The sequence below is a fragment of the Lepidochelys kempii genome, chromosome 3 (assembly GCF_965140285.1).
Source record: "Lepidochelys kempii isolate rLepKem1 chromosome 3, rLepKem1.hap1, whole genome shotgun sequence".
In the NCBI taxonomy this organism is placed as follows: Eukaryota; Metazoa; Chordata; order Testudines; family Cheloniidae; genus Lepidochelys; species Lepidochelys kempii.
Genome location: NC_136382.1, coordinates 209,556,695 through 209,571,531, shown reverse-complemented (window position 1 = coordinate 209,571,531; position 14,837 = coordinate 209,556,695). Strand labels below are relative to the sequence as shown.

Genomic DNA, 14,837 nt, shown 5'->3' with positions numbered 1-14,837 from the left:
TGAAGACTAAAAACAAGATGAAATAGCCAGCTTCATATAGAACTGTACCCACCTCCCAAAAGTTTCTAGACTCTAGCACATCAAGTCCCTTAACAGTTCAGAACTTGCACGCTCTCTCTCTCTCACTCTCACAAACACACACACACTTTTCTCAAGAACCACTGATAAATGATCCAGCCAGACACTTCTCTGAAATCACCAGTGTCTTCACTCGTCCTCTAGCTTTTGGAGAAGTTCTCTAACTTTCTTATCTCTAACTATCTTATATTTTCTTACAGGCATAACAAGTACCTTGATATTTTCATGACTTTCATTTTTTGTGAATAGTTCGTTCTTTTCCAAGTCCAGGTCCCCATGGTTATTCACTGTGCCCTGGACCAGTAATGCTTCTGTAGCAGTTACTGTTGGTCCATGCCTGCACCTCCTCATGCTCCCAAGTAAGGGCCTAAGCCGTATGGATGGACTGCCTCTCCAGTTCTTTTTCTACCTCTCGTGGTCTGGGATGGAACCTCCTGTGTCTATTTCTGCTCTTTAGCATTCTGCTTCTTCAAGTCTGTAAACAGTTGTTACATTTGGATAGTTTCGATTTTTAGTGCTACTTAATTAGTTGGTGATTGGGGGGACCCCTAGCTCCTCTACCATTTCAGGCACCTATTATGCCCAATGTTCTAGGCTTCAAGCCTTGCCCGGCCTGGCCTGCCCCGGGTCTTCCCGGTGAGCAACCCATACAAAACCTGCCTGTATTTTCTCAAAGAATCTCACATCCTTTCAAAGTACAGCATCTGCCTGTATGTGGGAGGAAAGCATGGCAATCTCGTGAATTCTGACTCCAGACACACCTTATGGAGCTCTTCATGAGGCCCATTTGGATCCTGGGCCCTCCTGCTGCACATTCACCCATCCCAGACAGTGTCCCTCCAGAGTCCAGACCTAACGGATCAAAGTCCTCAAGGACACAGAGGTACTTCATGAGGCAGAAATACAAAGAAGACAAGGGCAAACACCCCCACAAGAAGAGGGACCGGTTTCCTCTGAAAAGAAGTTCTTCTTGCCACCTGAGACTCCATGCCCCAGAATGGTTGCTCCTGGAGCTCACAGGAAGGAGTAGGAGCAGATGATACTGGGAGCTCCCAGTGCTCCAAAACCATGCACTGAAAGGATGGTGGTAGCATCTGCATGGCAGAAGGAATTGTTCTCTCTCTGTTTGACATTACTGCCCTTGCACAGGTTATCTTAGGTAGGACCTCAGTCTGCTCTTCTGGAGGGCCTATCTATACGACCTGAAATTTCAAATTTTCTCAGAACTGATCCTGCTGCAGGAAGTCCCAATGTCATCCACTTGGCATTTGCTGGTACAGGAGCCCAGCCATGTAGTGGTGGGTCAGGCTTAGTCACTGTGCCACCCAGCTGCTCCCATTACTGGTCGGTAGGGATCAGATCCCATGGCACCTTCAGCCCCATCATTGGATCTTGAAGACTCTCTTTCATCAGACAAGAATGAGCCAGTACCAACAGTCCCCCCACAGCTACCTAACTGAGAACTGTCAGTTCAGACAGGACTTCCAGATCCATTCTCTTGCTCTCATATCCTCACCAACAACATTTCTGGCCTACTGACCAATGGTACCTACTGTGAGTTCCACCTCCATACTCTTACGATTCTACTCATTGATCTTACTGGGGCCCTTGGGACCTATACTTTCAAGCCGCTGAGTACAAGTTCTCTGTATAATAAACCTAGCTGTGGCCACCACGGGGTGAAGAACCGCAATCTCCACAGGAACAGCTGGTACTCCCAAAACCTCTGGATCTGCCAGTGGCACTTTCTCTGTCCTCTCCAGATGAGGCAGTATCACCAGCCTTTCCCAAACCTCCAGATGATTTTGAGTGGTACTAGAACCTTCTCAGGAGAATTGTGGACTTTATCCAGATTCTGCTAAAGGAGGTTCAGGATCCAACCCACAAGCTCCGGACATTTTGCTAGCTATGGCTTCCTCTAAAGTAGCACTCCTGATTAATGAGGCCATTATGGAACCTACTAAAGTGGTTTGGCACCCACCTGCTGTATGTGCCCCAACCCCAAAGATGACTGAGAAATGTTACTTCATTCCTCCAAAGGAGCAAAATTTTTGTTTTTCATACCTGAGCCCAAGATGTCACAGAGTGGAGCCCAAGCCCACTCTGCTGGACAAAGGTGCCAACTGGTTAGACCTCTTTGGAAGGAAGACTTCTTTTTTTTTTGGCCAGTTTAGCATTCCAAATAGTGCATTACCAAGCACTGATGTCAAAATCTGACTTCTTGAAATACAAGTCCCTTTCGTTCTCGCACCATCTGCAAAGACACTCGCCACATGTTTCCTTACTGGGATGGGGAGCGCATCACAACCAGACAGCCCACAGCACTAGGCTCCCACACAGCAGTCCAAGCTACATATCAACCTATTTGAGTTCCTAGCAGTTCACAAAGCATGCAAGATGTTTTTACCCATCATTTGGTCCACACAAATTCAGGTCAGTTTGACCACCGTCTACTATATAAACAAGCAGGGAGGAGCAAGATCTATCCCACTCTGCAGAGAAGTGGTCCACCTCTGGAATTGGTGCATTAGACACCAGAACACCTCTCAGCACTACATCACCTTTTCAACTGTTTGCATTCCATGGGTAACGAATTCCCTGGCAGACATCTTCACCAGGCTTTCCCACACAGATCATGAGTGGGAACTCCACTCGTCAATAGTACAGCATATCTTTTAGCCGCGATGTTCCTGTCTTGGGATCTTTTTGCAACCTAGTGGAAAAGAACTGACTAGCATGCTGCTCCCAAGCCACCCATGGCCTCCGTTCCGGAGCAGATGCCTTCCTGGTGTAATGGTCGGATCCACTGATAGATACCTTCCCTCCCATTTTCCTCTTTCTTTGCATGCTTAGGAAGATCAAGCTCTACAGAGTGACAGTAATCCTGATAGCAGCATGCAGGCCAGGGCATTTTTGGTTCACCACCATCCTACAGCCAGCTTCCCATTTATGAATTCACCTACAACCATTATCGGGTGTGCTGTCCCAGAACAAGGGCAGGATGAGCCATCCCAACCTACCTTTTCTGCATCAGGTAGCGTGGTTTTTGGATGGTCAATTTACATAAAGACGAGCACATGCTCTCAGAGAGGTTTACTCCATCCTGAATAACAGCAGGAGATCCTCGACACAGAAATGTGGTGCCGCTAAATGGAAACAATTCTCCTTGGTATCAGCAGCACCACTTACCTCCTAAGGCATCAGGAACCCTCCTCATGCTGGAGTATCTTCTCTCAATGAAGATGTTGGGCTTGTCTCTCAGCTCCCTATGGGGACATTTTGCAGCCATCAATGCTTTCCACCCCCCAGTGGAGGTATGTTTAGTCTTTACCCATCCCACTACTGCAAAGTTACTAAAGGGCATTATGAAGACATTCCCTCCAGTCTCAAAACTGGTCCCGATCTGGGATCTAGCCCTCATCCTTTCTGCCCTCACAAGACCACCGTGTGTACCCTAGGTCTCCTGTTCCCTCCTGCACTTTTCTTTGAAAGTCGACTTCTTTACAGCTGTTACCTCTGCTACAAGGATACGGAAGCTTGTAGCTTTTATGTATACAGTTTTTCACAAGGACAAGGTTTCTTTTCAGCTGTATCCAAAATGCATACCTAAAGTGCCTTGTGAGTTTCACTTTAACCGAACTATTCGCCTTCTGCTGTTTTACCCTAAACCTCACCACAGCATGGAGGAGGCAAAACTCTATTCCCTAGGCATGCACCAGGCTCTAGCCTTGGACCTGCACAAAACAGCACCCTTTTGAAAGCCTCCAGGGTTGTTTATTACTACTGTATTGCCAGAAGATAAGTAGATTTCCTCCTGCATCCTCCTTTGCTAGGAACTTATAAAAACCCCTCCTCAAACTATAACAGAGATATGCAGAGCAGCCACTTGGGGCTTCATTCATACCTTCACCACACATTACTGTCTGGTTCAGGCTTTGGCTGGGGATGCCTCCTTTGGGCTTAGTGGTCCTCCACTCTGTAGTACAGCATATTTACTTTCACCCTCCTCTTCAACAAGCACTGTTTGGAAGTCACAGTGAATAGCCCTGGGAACCAGGACTCAAGAAAGGAATCTCTGAAACAAGAAAGGAAGGTTACTTACCTTTTAGGAACTGGACTTTTTTGAAATATGTGGTCTATATGGGTATTCACAACCCGCCCTTCTTCCCCTGTGCTCAGCTCATCATGTGATTCACGGTAGAGTCAGAACTGGAAAGGCGGTTAGTCCACACCACCCTTTCTGCCCTCACTTGGGAGCACAGGGTGGCATAGACACCCAGAGCACATGTGCACTGACAGTGAATACCCATAAGGACCATGCATCTTGAAAAAATTCAGTTACTAGAAGGTAAGTAACTTGTCCTTTTTCATTCACAGATTGAAATTACAGTTTCATGTTTCTGGGGTCAAACAGCTTTCAAATATAGCTTGTGAAAGTATTGAAGAGTGACACATTTAAAAAAAACAAACAAACCCACAACCCTTGATAAAACCTGAAAAGAACCACTAAATTAGGGGTTTTTGCGGGGGGAGGAAAAGCAGACAGGTTTTTACACAACCACAAAATGATGTACATGACCTAGTTTATACAGTAGCCATCAATACATTCTGTGTTTTGATTCAAAACAGATTTATAACTTCATATATAGTTTGCTGCTTCAACAAAGAAGCTCTTTATTTTCTACCTATTGTAATTTGGCTGTGTATAATGTTCACCACTAGCATACCTATTAATTTATTTGGTATATGATCATAGAAATGCACACACAGAATAAATTTCCAGTAGTTGGAATTACCAAGTCAGTAGCATAGATGGCCTACAAAGTTTGAGTTTATTTAGATAGTTTTTGCATCTTTAGCAAGTTGCTAACCGTAATTTTTGTTTAAGTATATCAGAAGCAGGAAGCCTGCCAAACATGCCATGGGGCCACTAGAGACAACCAAGGTGTTAAATGAGTACTCAGGGAACACAAGGCCATTGCAGAGAAGCTAAATGAATTCTTTGCATCAATCTTCACAGCAGAGAGGTGGGGGAGATCCATCAGAGCTATTCTTTTGGCATGGCAGACCTGAAGTACTGTCACATGTTGATGTGTCAATAGAAGAGGTTTTAGAACAAATTGATAAACTAAACACTAATAAGTCACCAGAACCAAATGGTATTCATCCAAGAGTTCTGAAGGAACTCAGGTATGAAATTGCAGAACTACTAACTAGTATGTTAGATATACTAGAAATAAGCCTCTGTATCAGGTGATGGGAACGTAGCTAATGTAACACCAGTTTTTTAAAGGGGCTCCAGGGGCGATCCTGGCAATTACAGGCTGGTGAATCTAACTTCAGTATTGGATAAATTCGTATAAACGTAGTAAAGAACAAAATTATCAAACATAAATAAACATGATTTTTTGGGGAAGAGTCAATCTGGGTTTTGTAAAGGGAAAGCATGCTTTAGCAATCTATTAGACTATTTTGAGGGGAGCAACAAACGTGGACAAAGGTGATCCAGTGTACTTGGACTTTCAGAAAGTTTTTTGACAAGATCCCTCACCAAAGGCTCTTAAGAAAACTATGTAGTTGTGAGATAAGAGGGAAGATCCTCTTTCATGGATTGGTAACTGGTTAAAAGATGATAAACAAAGGGTAAGGATAATTGGCCGGTTTTCACAGTGGAGAGAGGTAAATAGTGGAGTTCTCCCAGGGTCTGTACTGGGATCTATGCTGTTCAACGTATTCATTAATCTGGAAATGGGAGTGGACAATGAAGTGGCAAAATTTAGAGATGATGCAAAATTATTAAAGTTAGGCCAAAGCTGCCTGCAAAGCTTTACAAAGGGGTCTCACTAGACTGGGTGATTTGGCAACAAAATGGCAGATGAAATTCCATGTTGATAAGTGCAAAGTAATGCATGTTGGGGAAAAAAAAAATACCAACTGCATATATAAAATGACTGATTCTAAATGAGCTGTTACCACTCAAAAAAGAGATCTTGAGTCAGTCATCAGGGCTTGTTCTCTGAAAACTTCAGCTCAATGCACAGCAATAATCAAAAAGGCTAACCGAATGTTAGGAACTATTAGGAAAAGGATAGAAAATACTATAATGCCACTATATTAACCCATGGTGTGCTCTTGAATACTGTGTCCAGTTCTGGTTGCCCCATCTCAAAAAGGATATAGTGGAACTGGAAAAGGTTCAGAGAAGGGGAACAAAGATGGTCACGGGTATGGAATGGCTTTTATATGAGGAGAGACTAAAGATTAGGGCTATTCGTCTGACAAAAAAGATGATTAAGGGGAAATATGATAGAAATATGATAAAGTCTATAAAATCATGAATGGTATGGAAAAAGTGAACAGAGAAGAGTTATTTACCCTTTCCCACAGTACAGATGCCAGGAGGAGAAAATGGGGTGGATCGCTCCATAATTATCCTGTACTGTACATTCTCCCTGAAGCTTTGGTGCTGGCCACTGATGAAGAAAGGCTACTACATAAGAATGGCCATACTGGATCAGACTAGTTGTCCATGTAGCCCAGTATCCTGTCCGACAGTGGCCAATGCCAGGTGCCCCAGAGGGAATGTACAGAACAGGGAATCATCAAGTGATCCATCCCCTGTTGCCCATTCCCAGCTTCTGGCAAACAGTGGCTAGGGATGCTTCAGAGCATGGTTTTGCATCCCTGCTCATCCTGGCTTATACTGCCCATTGGTCTGACCCAGTATGGCAGTTCTTCAGTTTTTATGTCACAGTAGTTTTCTTTTTCTAACCTAGATAGTTAATATAGTGGAATGTATGAAATTAGTCCACCTTTAGTTGCTTTGTTTAGGACTGTTAAAACCAGCTTGCTTCTTTGAATTGCTGCTTTAACATCAGAGTTATAGGGAAAGTTCCTATAATCCTTACTTGTGAAACAGTTCCTTTTTTTTAAGGGGGATTTTTCACATGGGGTAAGCATTGCAAATCTGCTACTGTTATGGGCCCAATCTCAGTTTTATGATAAATTTTGTTCCTAAAATGAAGAAAATTCATTCATAATGAAGTGTAGTGTTTTATAAGGGTGGAAGCACTTCCACGTTTATTGTACAGTCTCACTTACTACTCAGCTTTCTAAGAGCCTGACTCATATTTAATTTATGCCCTGTCTACGCTACATACACAACACAATTAGGGCTCCTAGTAGTAATACTGTTGTTCTGTAATTCAGTGGAAAACATGATTATAGTTTGTAATGTAAACTGGACCTTAACTCTCTTTGATGATCTGGTGAAAGCTGTGGTCCAACCAAGGCTTTAGCCTGGTTATGAAAAGTAGACCCATTGTACACTACAAATGGAAACTGTAACCAAGCTAGGACACACTTTGAAGTTGCTAGTGACCTGATGTGGCTGTATTTCTAATGTAGAGAGGACCTTAGTTATGAGTGGTTTAAAATTTATTATAATTTTTATTTGTATATAAACTGGTCTTGGCCTCAGTACCAGAAGTAATTTATGAATTGCATACACTATTTAAACTATGGGAAAAAACCATCATAACTCCTTGGGTGAATGTTTAAAGATTTATTGTTTAATACATTTAGTTGAAGGAAAGAGAGAGACTTGGTAGTAAAAAGAAAAAAATTCTTTATTGGCTTTTGTTGAAAATGGGCAAATGAGCAGTTTTGTACTACCTGCCTTTAATTTAGGAAATTCATATTTAATCTAAATCATACCTTTCCCATACAGGGAAGATGGTGAGCTAGAAGATGGTGAAATAGATGATGCAGGATTTGAAGAAGTTCAGGAAGAACAGGATGCAAAAGGGGAAGATAAACAGAAAAATGAAAAAGCACATAGAAAATCACGAAAGAAACGCAAAAAAGAGAAGGAAAAGAAAAAATCAAAAAGGAGAAGACGGGATAAACATAAGGTTAGAAAATGCAAACCAAAATATTGGATATGATTACTGTACCTGCACAGTTTACTTTTTCTCATCCAGGAAATTGGACAACATATCTGAAAGTTGTTTTTTCCCTCAGCACCTAGCACTTCTTTGGACACTATATGAATGATAGAAAAAATTGAGCCACTGTATGAAAGGCCCCTCAAAAAATTTTTATCATGGAATTTTGATTTAAAATATTGGGTTGTATTCGTTCTTTATATAAACAAGTGTAACTCCACTGACTTCAGTGACAGTGAATTTGTCCAGGACAAGAGATGGTAAATCAACAATTTCTCTGGCTACTGCACTGCAAAAGTCACAGTTTCAGAAACTCAGCAGCTAGCTTTTTATAAACTCCAAATTATGAATAGAAGTATTTCAGGTAGTTCACTTTCATTATGTTACTACTATATTAGTCCCTGTTCAGGTTTAGGTGAGTTATAAATTGTTAAAAATCTCCATTTTTCTTCTATTGGTTGTGCATAGTAGGTAAACTTTGGCAGCATTCCAAAATAATAACTGAAAACAAATATTCTAAAAAGTAGGCCACTAGCTGCCAGAGCCACAGCATTCACTGGGCCTGGAAGCTGTCAGTGCAGCTGTTGCAGAAGATTGTGGTGGAACTGGGCTGGGCTCTGCTTCTCCCACACACTGCCTTTAACCACACATTCTGGACCTAGCACATGGGGACCCAGTGTCCCATCTCTCCTCTGGAGGCACCACATAGGGCACAAGCTATCCCATATCTTGGCATAAAAACTCATTGTGAGCAGAGTTAGTTGACGTGGTGATTAAATGCTGGCTGCTACCTGGAGCCTTAGGGGCGAAATCCTGGCTGACCAGCGGGACCAGGATTTCACACTAGAGCTCCCATGCTTGCTACCACTAGTGCCGCTGAACCAGTGGTAGCAATGGTGGGAAATCTTTAGTGAAAATATCTAGTGCAGGCATCCCTGAATATGCATATTACATCCACATACCACTGCAATTTAACACTGAATAACACAGAAACAAGTGGAGGCAGTGTAAACATGCCTATCCGCTCAGGACTTATTAATATTTTCATGAGCTAGAGATGGGAACATTTGAGATTGCGTAATGTTTTATTATCCATGTAAATTACAAAGATATCATAGGAGTTATATTTTATTTAATAAGTGATATGGTATTGACTGTACTTTGCACTTAATCTGGTGTAGTCATCAGAGTATAAAAGGTTGGAAAGTATACCCATTTAATAGAGGTGGAGAAGGGGGTTAAATGACTTGCTCAAGGTCATTCAGAGACAGGAGCAGAGCTGGAAACAGAGCCTAGATTTTCTGACTCCAACTCTCCTGCTTATAACTATAAGATAGCATTTCCAGCTTCACTTTATTTTATTCCTTACCTTTTTGCTTCATTTAGCAGAAGAATTTCAGGACTCTAAAGAATAAAGTAAATTTGGTTTTAATTATAAAGTTTTACAAGATCTGAAAGACACAAATTCTATTTGTGTGTTTAAAAAACAGGACTAAAACTACAAAGCAAGCCTTCCCTGACCACTATCTACACGCAGCACAGGGCACAAGAAGCATATCATCCTCACCCGTCTGCGATAAAATAGCCTTCTTCTGCTGCAACTGTGTATAGTAGAACTTGTTTTTTTTCCCCTTTAAACAACAACTAGGAAACCACATACTTCTTTGTATGTTAAATGAAAGTTACGTAGTTTGAAAAGTCAAGCACTTGAAAGTTAGAAAATGCCAGACTTACAGTTGCCTGTGTAAACTTAGTTCTGCCTCCTTATACAATATGCAGTATTATTCAGTCTTTAATTACGCAATCATACGCTATTTTTTCCGTAGGACCCCACTATATTTCACAGGTGGGATGCATGGGGGGGGGCAGAGTTAAGTTTGCATAGGCAACTGTAAATCTGTCATTTCCTAACTTTCAGGTGCTTGATTTTGCAACCTAATAACTAAATGTGATCCAGGGATGCGTAAACAGGGAAATCTCAAGTAGCAGTAGAGGTTATTTTACCTCTGTATTGGTAGTGGTGTGGATGCTGGTGGAATACTGTGTCCAGTCCTGGTGTCTACAATTTAAGAAGGATGTTGATAAATTGGAGAGGGATCAGAGAAGTACCACAAGAATGATTTTAGCTGTCCCCATTCCCTGCCTACAAGCAGGACTCCAGCAATGTCTCCCTGACTCTACTGCCTGGCTTCATGGAACAGTGTAGTTAGCATGCACTGTAGTCCCATTTAACTGCTTTTGTGTGAAGGAAACTGGAGAGAGGGGCATTTGCAGATAGGTCCCAGCTGGGTAGAGAGAGAAAACAAAATGTGAGGCACCTGTCTACAGCAGGATGATGAATTTGATGATAAAAATTCTGAATTACACGGCCTCTTGGAAAATGCTAGATGCCATGGTTGTGCAATTCCAGATTCCACAGTACCCTGATTGAAATTAATAGGATAGATTGCACGACTTGGAGTTATTATTTCAGGCTCTCTGCAGACTAAGGCATCAATTGTTTTCAGTATTGTATCATTAACCGTTAGGACAAGAAGATGAATTTAGAAATGAAACCAGAGATTCTGAAGCCAGTTATTAGAAATCTTTGATGGGGCTGCTCAAACAAAATAAATTCTCTCTTTAGTCTTCTAAATCAGTCTAAACACATACAGGTCAGCACATGAAGAGGGAACGCTGTCTTTTGTTGTCATATCCCTCACATATAAGGTTCTAGCCATAACTCAGATTTCTGTTAGTCTCCAGCAGACGGAGGACACATTCTTTTCCTGTAATAATAACCTTCTTAGGGGACAAAGAAGCAGACACTTATAAGAAGGTGTAGTGATCAATTGCCACAGCAGCACATGTGAGGCACTTTCAATGCCTGGGACTTTCAATCCCATAAGCAGCAGAGGACCCAGTACCGTCCCCTTCCCATGTGCTCCCAACCTCCTTACCAGGTTTCCAAAATGGCTGAGAAGGCGCAAGGGTCAGAATCATCCTAGCATTACCAGACATTTCTGCCTCAAGTGTAGGGGCAGCTTAGACTCAAAAGGAAAAGTTAGGGAAGAGTGTCCCCTCAGAAATCCTTTATAGGGAGGAAGCTCTGTGAAGAACACTTTCCCTCCTCCTGCCAGGGATTCAGCCTCTGTAGAGTAGGAGGGAATTCTGGAACTACCCAAATGGATTACTACCTCAGAGTCCAGCAACCTCCCTCGAGGGCAGCAGCTGCAGCCCCCAGAATAAAGGGGTGGTTATAATTCAGTTGCAGTCTCAGTTCTGCCCCTGCCCTTAGGAAAGGCATTGGTACAGGGAAGGAACACAGGGAAGACCCTCCTTCATTGATCTAAGCACCCTGGTCTGATCTGCAGTTTAAGTTCATCTCACCCCACAATCCACCCTCCTCCAGGAGGCAAGAGCAGCTCTGACAACAGAGGGTTCTCCATGGAAAGGATTCATCCTCAATGAGCAATCAGGAAGCCAGAAAAAGTACAGACTGTTCGAGCAGCAGCAGCAGCAGCACTGAGAATAAGTACCCCTGCAGTCCTCCCACCTTGAAGAGTGGAGAAGCTGCTTCAGCTCTTCTGGCAGCCCATGTAGAATGCAGCACTCCAGCCCCCTAAAAATCATGGGGGAGATTCAAGGGCATTTTATTGGATTTAGCTCTGCCTAGAGATCCTTACCAAGCATGATCAAATCTGATCCCTCATCTTCTGTTAAGACAAGGAAGAGGATTAGTGGCAATAAACCATATACCTTTCTAGGTTGCCCCTGAAAGCAGGGAGAGATAGTAGATAGTCTGATTTGATATCATGAGCTAATATTTTTATATTATATACTAATTAATATATACAGTCCTTTGTATAAGAACATTATAGAAGTAACATTGGTTTTCTCTTTCAGCATAATTCCCCCTCCAGTGATGACAGTTCAGACTATAGCCTGGATTCTGATATTGAACGTACAGAAAGACCACATAAGAAGGGAGTTGGTTTGTACAGAGATTATGATAGCTCATTCCTTCAGGTATAACTTATAAAACTGATTTTTCATTTCTTTCATTTATCCACAATTTTTAAATACTGTTCTATTTATAAATCCATATGTCCCTAATCCATGCTTAACAAAGATTTCATTCTGGCAATATATTTAGGTCTCATTTCTGTGGGGTAAGTTTCCAGATGTACTACTGTATTACTTTTTTAATGAACCTATACAATTATAGAATAACTCTGATTTTACAGTTTAACATTTCCTGAGCATGAGTCCCAATAGTACAGGCAATTGGAATGGTACAGGCAATTGGGAGTATCTTTTCCTCTGTCAGAAAAGAAGGTGCCAATGGGAATTAAATAACTTTTATTTCTGCCCATTTCCGATCCTTGTAGGCATTTTTTTTTCAGGGAGTAGTTGTAAGAGACTCCCTTCTATCCCTCCATAGTTAATATGGTGGAAATGGGCTGTGCTTCTGTGGATATGGCAGTAGTTCTCTCTAAAAGCTACCAATAAAAATATACAGCTTGCATGCTATTTTGGGGGATTTTTAGGGTAATTTGTCCTGGGTTTTTCAGTTCAGACCATCAAGTATCCTTTTAGAAGCCAATGGAAGAAATTGACTCTGCCTTTTCCCTGAAGGAGGGACAGAGGAGCTGAGGCACTGAATCTCTGACTAAGAAACTGGAGAAGGATAGAAGACTTTCATCAAGACTTGAGTCCAAACCTCTTCAAAAACCTTTTGGATAGCCTAATTTATTTATATCTCTAGTAGTCTAGTCATCAAACTCAAGAGCCTGCCTGCAGAAAGTGGGAAAAGGGTGGAACTGAGCATGCTTCATTCTAATTGGCATCACCTTGTCTGATTAACTGAGAGACAGACACACTCACTTGTTTGTATCGATATCATCATGCTATGGGAAAACATTAAGAAAGTTAAGAAATATGATTTTACTTGAATTTTCTAGATTTTTACTGTAGACATAATTCCTATTAACAATTTTTATTGGAATATCACATTTCTCCTTTTCCATCAGATTCTAAAATACATCTATAAGTATTATTTTAAATTATTATTTTATTTAGATGTTAGTTTCAGTCGTATCAGTAGCTGAAAAAAGTATGTTTTTTACTTTCTATGAATCTAATGTTTGTTTCTTGATCAGTAGCCAAGACAACCTATCACTTCTCCCATGCTTCTACTGCTTTGGTAATTACAACTAAAATTCAAAGAAATATTTACATAACTGTTTCATTTTAATTCAGTGTCACAAAAAAATCTGTTAATTTATCAGAAATAGGCCAGAGCCTTTCTTTTTTTAAATACATTTGATGATCATCTCTGTGTAACTTATTTTTCAAGTAGATTGATCAATAGTAAAAAATATGATATGCTAGCAAATTTTGTATTATACAAATAAATTTAAAGTATATTTGAGCTAGGTGAAAGGTACATCGCCAAATCAGTTTAGGTATTAAATTTTTGTTTTGTGAACAGCTTTTTTTCAAAACTGAACATCAACAGACATATTTCCATGACTTTTAACTTATTTTTAAAGGAATAACATTCCCGATAGTGTGATATTACAAAGGAATTGTGGTAGCAGATCAGAGTAATGTCCATTTAGTCCATTTTTCAGTCTCAGACAGAGATTTGTATCAGAAGTCCTGAGGAAGGTGTAAAAGCTACATAATGGACAATTATAATGTAATCATTTTGTTACTGAATAATTAAATTGAACTTTACAACAATGAGGTTTGCTTGTGCAATTCGTGGAAATCATGGAAATAATGAAACACTTGACAGTAAAACAATTGTGTAGAAATAACCATCTTAATAAAGTGAGGGCAAGGGGGAGTTTGGGAGGGTGAGATGTTAAATTGCTTCTAATTGCCACTACCCCTTTCATGCAGCATGGACATTTATCAGGAAACTACATGGCTTCCCAAAAGGCACAACATAATAAAAAATTAAAAAACAAGGAATATGATGAATACACTAATTACAGTGATGACAACTTTGGTAACTATAATGAGGAAGAAAAGGAGGAGGATTTTGCTGATCAGTTAAAACAATACAGAAAAGCTAAAGAAACTTCAAATACTGATTTAGGATCTCCATTTCCTAAAGAACCAGTGAAAAAACAGGGGATGAAAGGAATCCAGAAAGGTAAGGTTTGGTTTAATAGCTAATTTAGTTCATTTCAGAAACTTTCAGAATGGGATGGTGTCCTACAAATGGTGGGGGGTGGAATTTAGACAAGGTAGGTTAGGTAATATCTTTAACCAGCTTGTCTCTTTCATCAACAGAAGTTGGGCCAATGAAAGATATTACCTCATCTACCTTGTCTCTCTCATGTCCGAGGACCAATACAGCTACAACAACACTTCAAAATTATACGTCACGCCCAATTTTTCAGTAGTTTCTCTTAGTTTGAGTCCAGTATTTCAGAAGTCTCCTATAACTCTTGCTGGTTTCTGACACCTGAACTGTTTTTCTGGTGACAGCATTTCTTATCTATAGCTGATAGGATCCATTTTTTTTTGTTTTATCTTCTCTGTTTTTTTGGTCTTCGTCTTGATGTCTGTGGGTTGTTTTTTCTTGTCTTGCTTCTCCCCTCAGTGCATCTTGCCTCTACTATCCAACTGTCGGAGCTGTACAAACAGTAGATGGGTGCTGGTAGTTTTTCTACCAGATGACATCTATGGAGGGTCATGCTAGTAATTAAATTGAAAGTGCTGATAATAACTCTCCTCTTCTTATAAACAGCTAGCAAACTCGTATCAGCAAGTATCATACTTTATCATCAAAATAAAAATTACAGTCACAGATCAGTG

At 40.8% G+C, this 14,837-nt stretch overlaps 1 protein-coding gene across 5 annotated transcripts in view; it reads left to right on the top strand.

Moving 5' to 3' along the window:
• ZC3H6 (zinc finger CCCH-type containing 6) overlaps window positions 1–14,837 on the top strand; it is a 76,535-nt gene that overhangs the window by 32,072 nt on the left and 29,626 nt on the right. For 3 of the 5 annotated variants that reach the window (XM_073339896.2, XM_073339895.2, XM_073339897.2), the window contains 3 exons: window positions 7,808–7,991; window positions 11,910–12,032; window positions 13,914–14,169. In XM_073339896.2, the coding sequence (XP_073195997.2) occupies window positions 7,808–7,991; window positions 11,910–12,032; window positions 13,914–14,169 (563 nt within the window). Of the gene's footprint in view, window positions 1–7,807; window positions 7,992–11,909; window positions 12,033–13,165; window positions 13,210–13,913; window positions 14,170–14,837 lie in introns of those variants that run through there. The other 2 variants (XM_073339899.2, XM_073339900.2) reach the window with 2 other exon arrangements.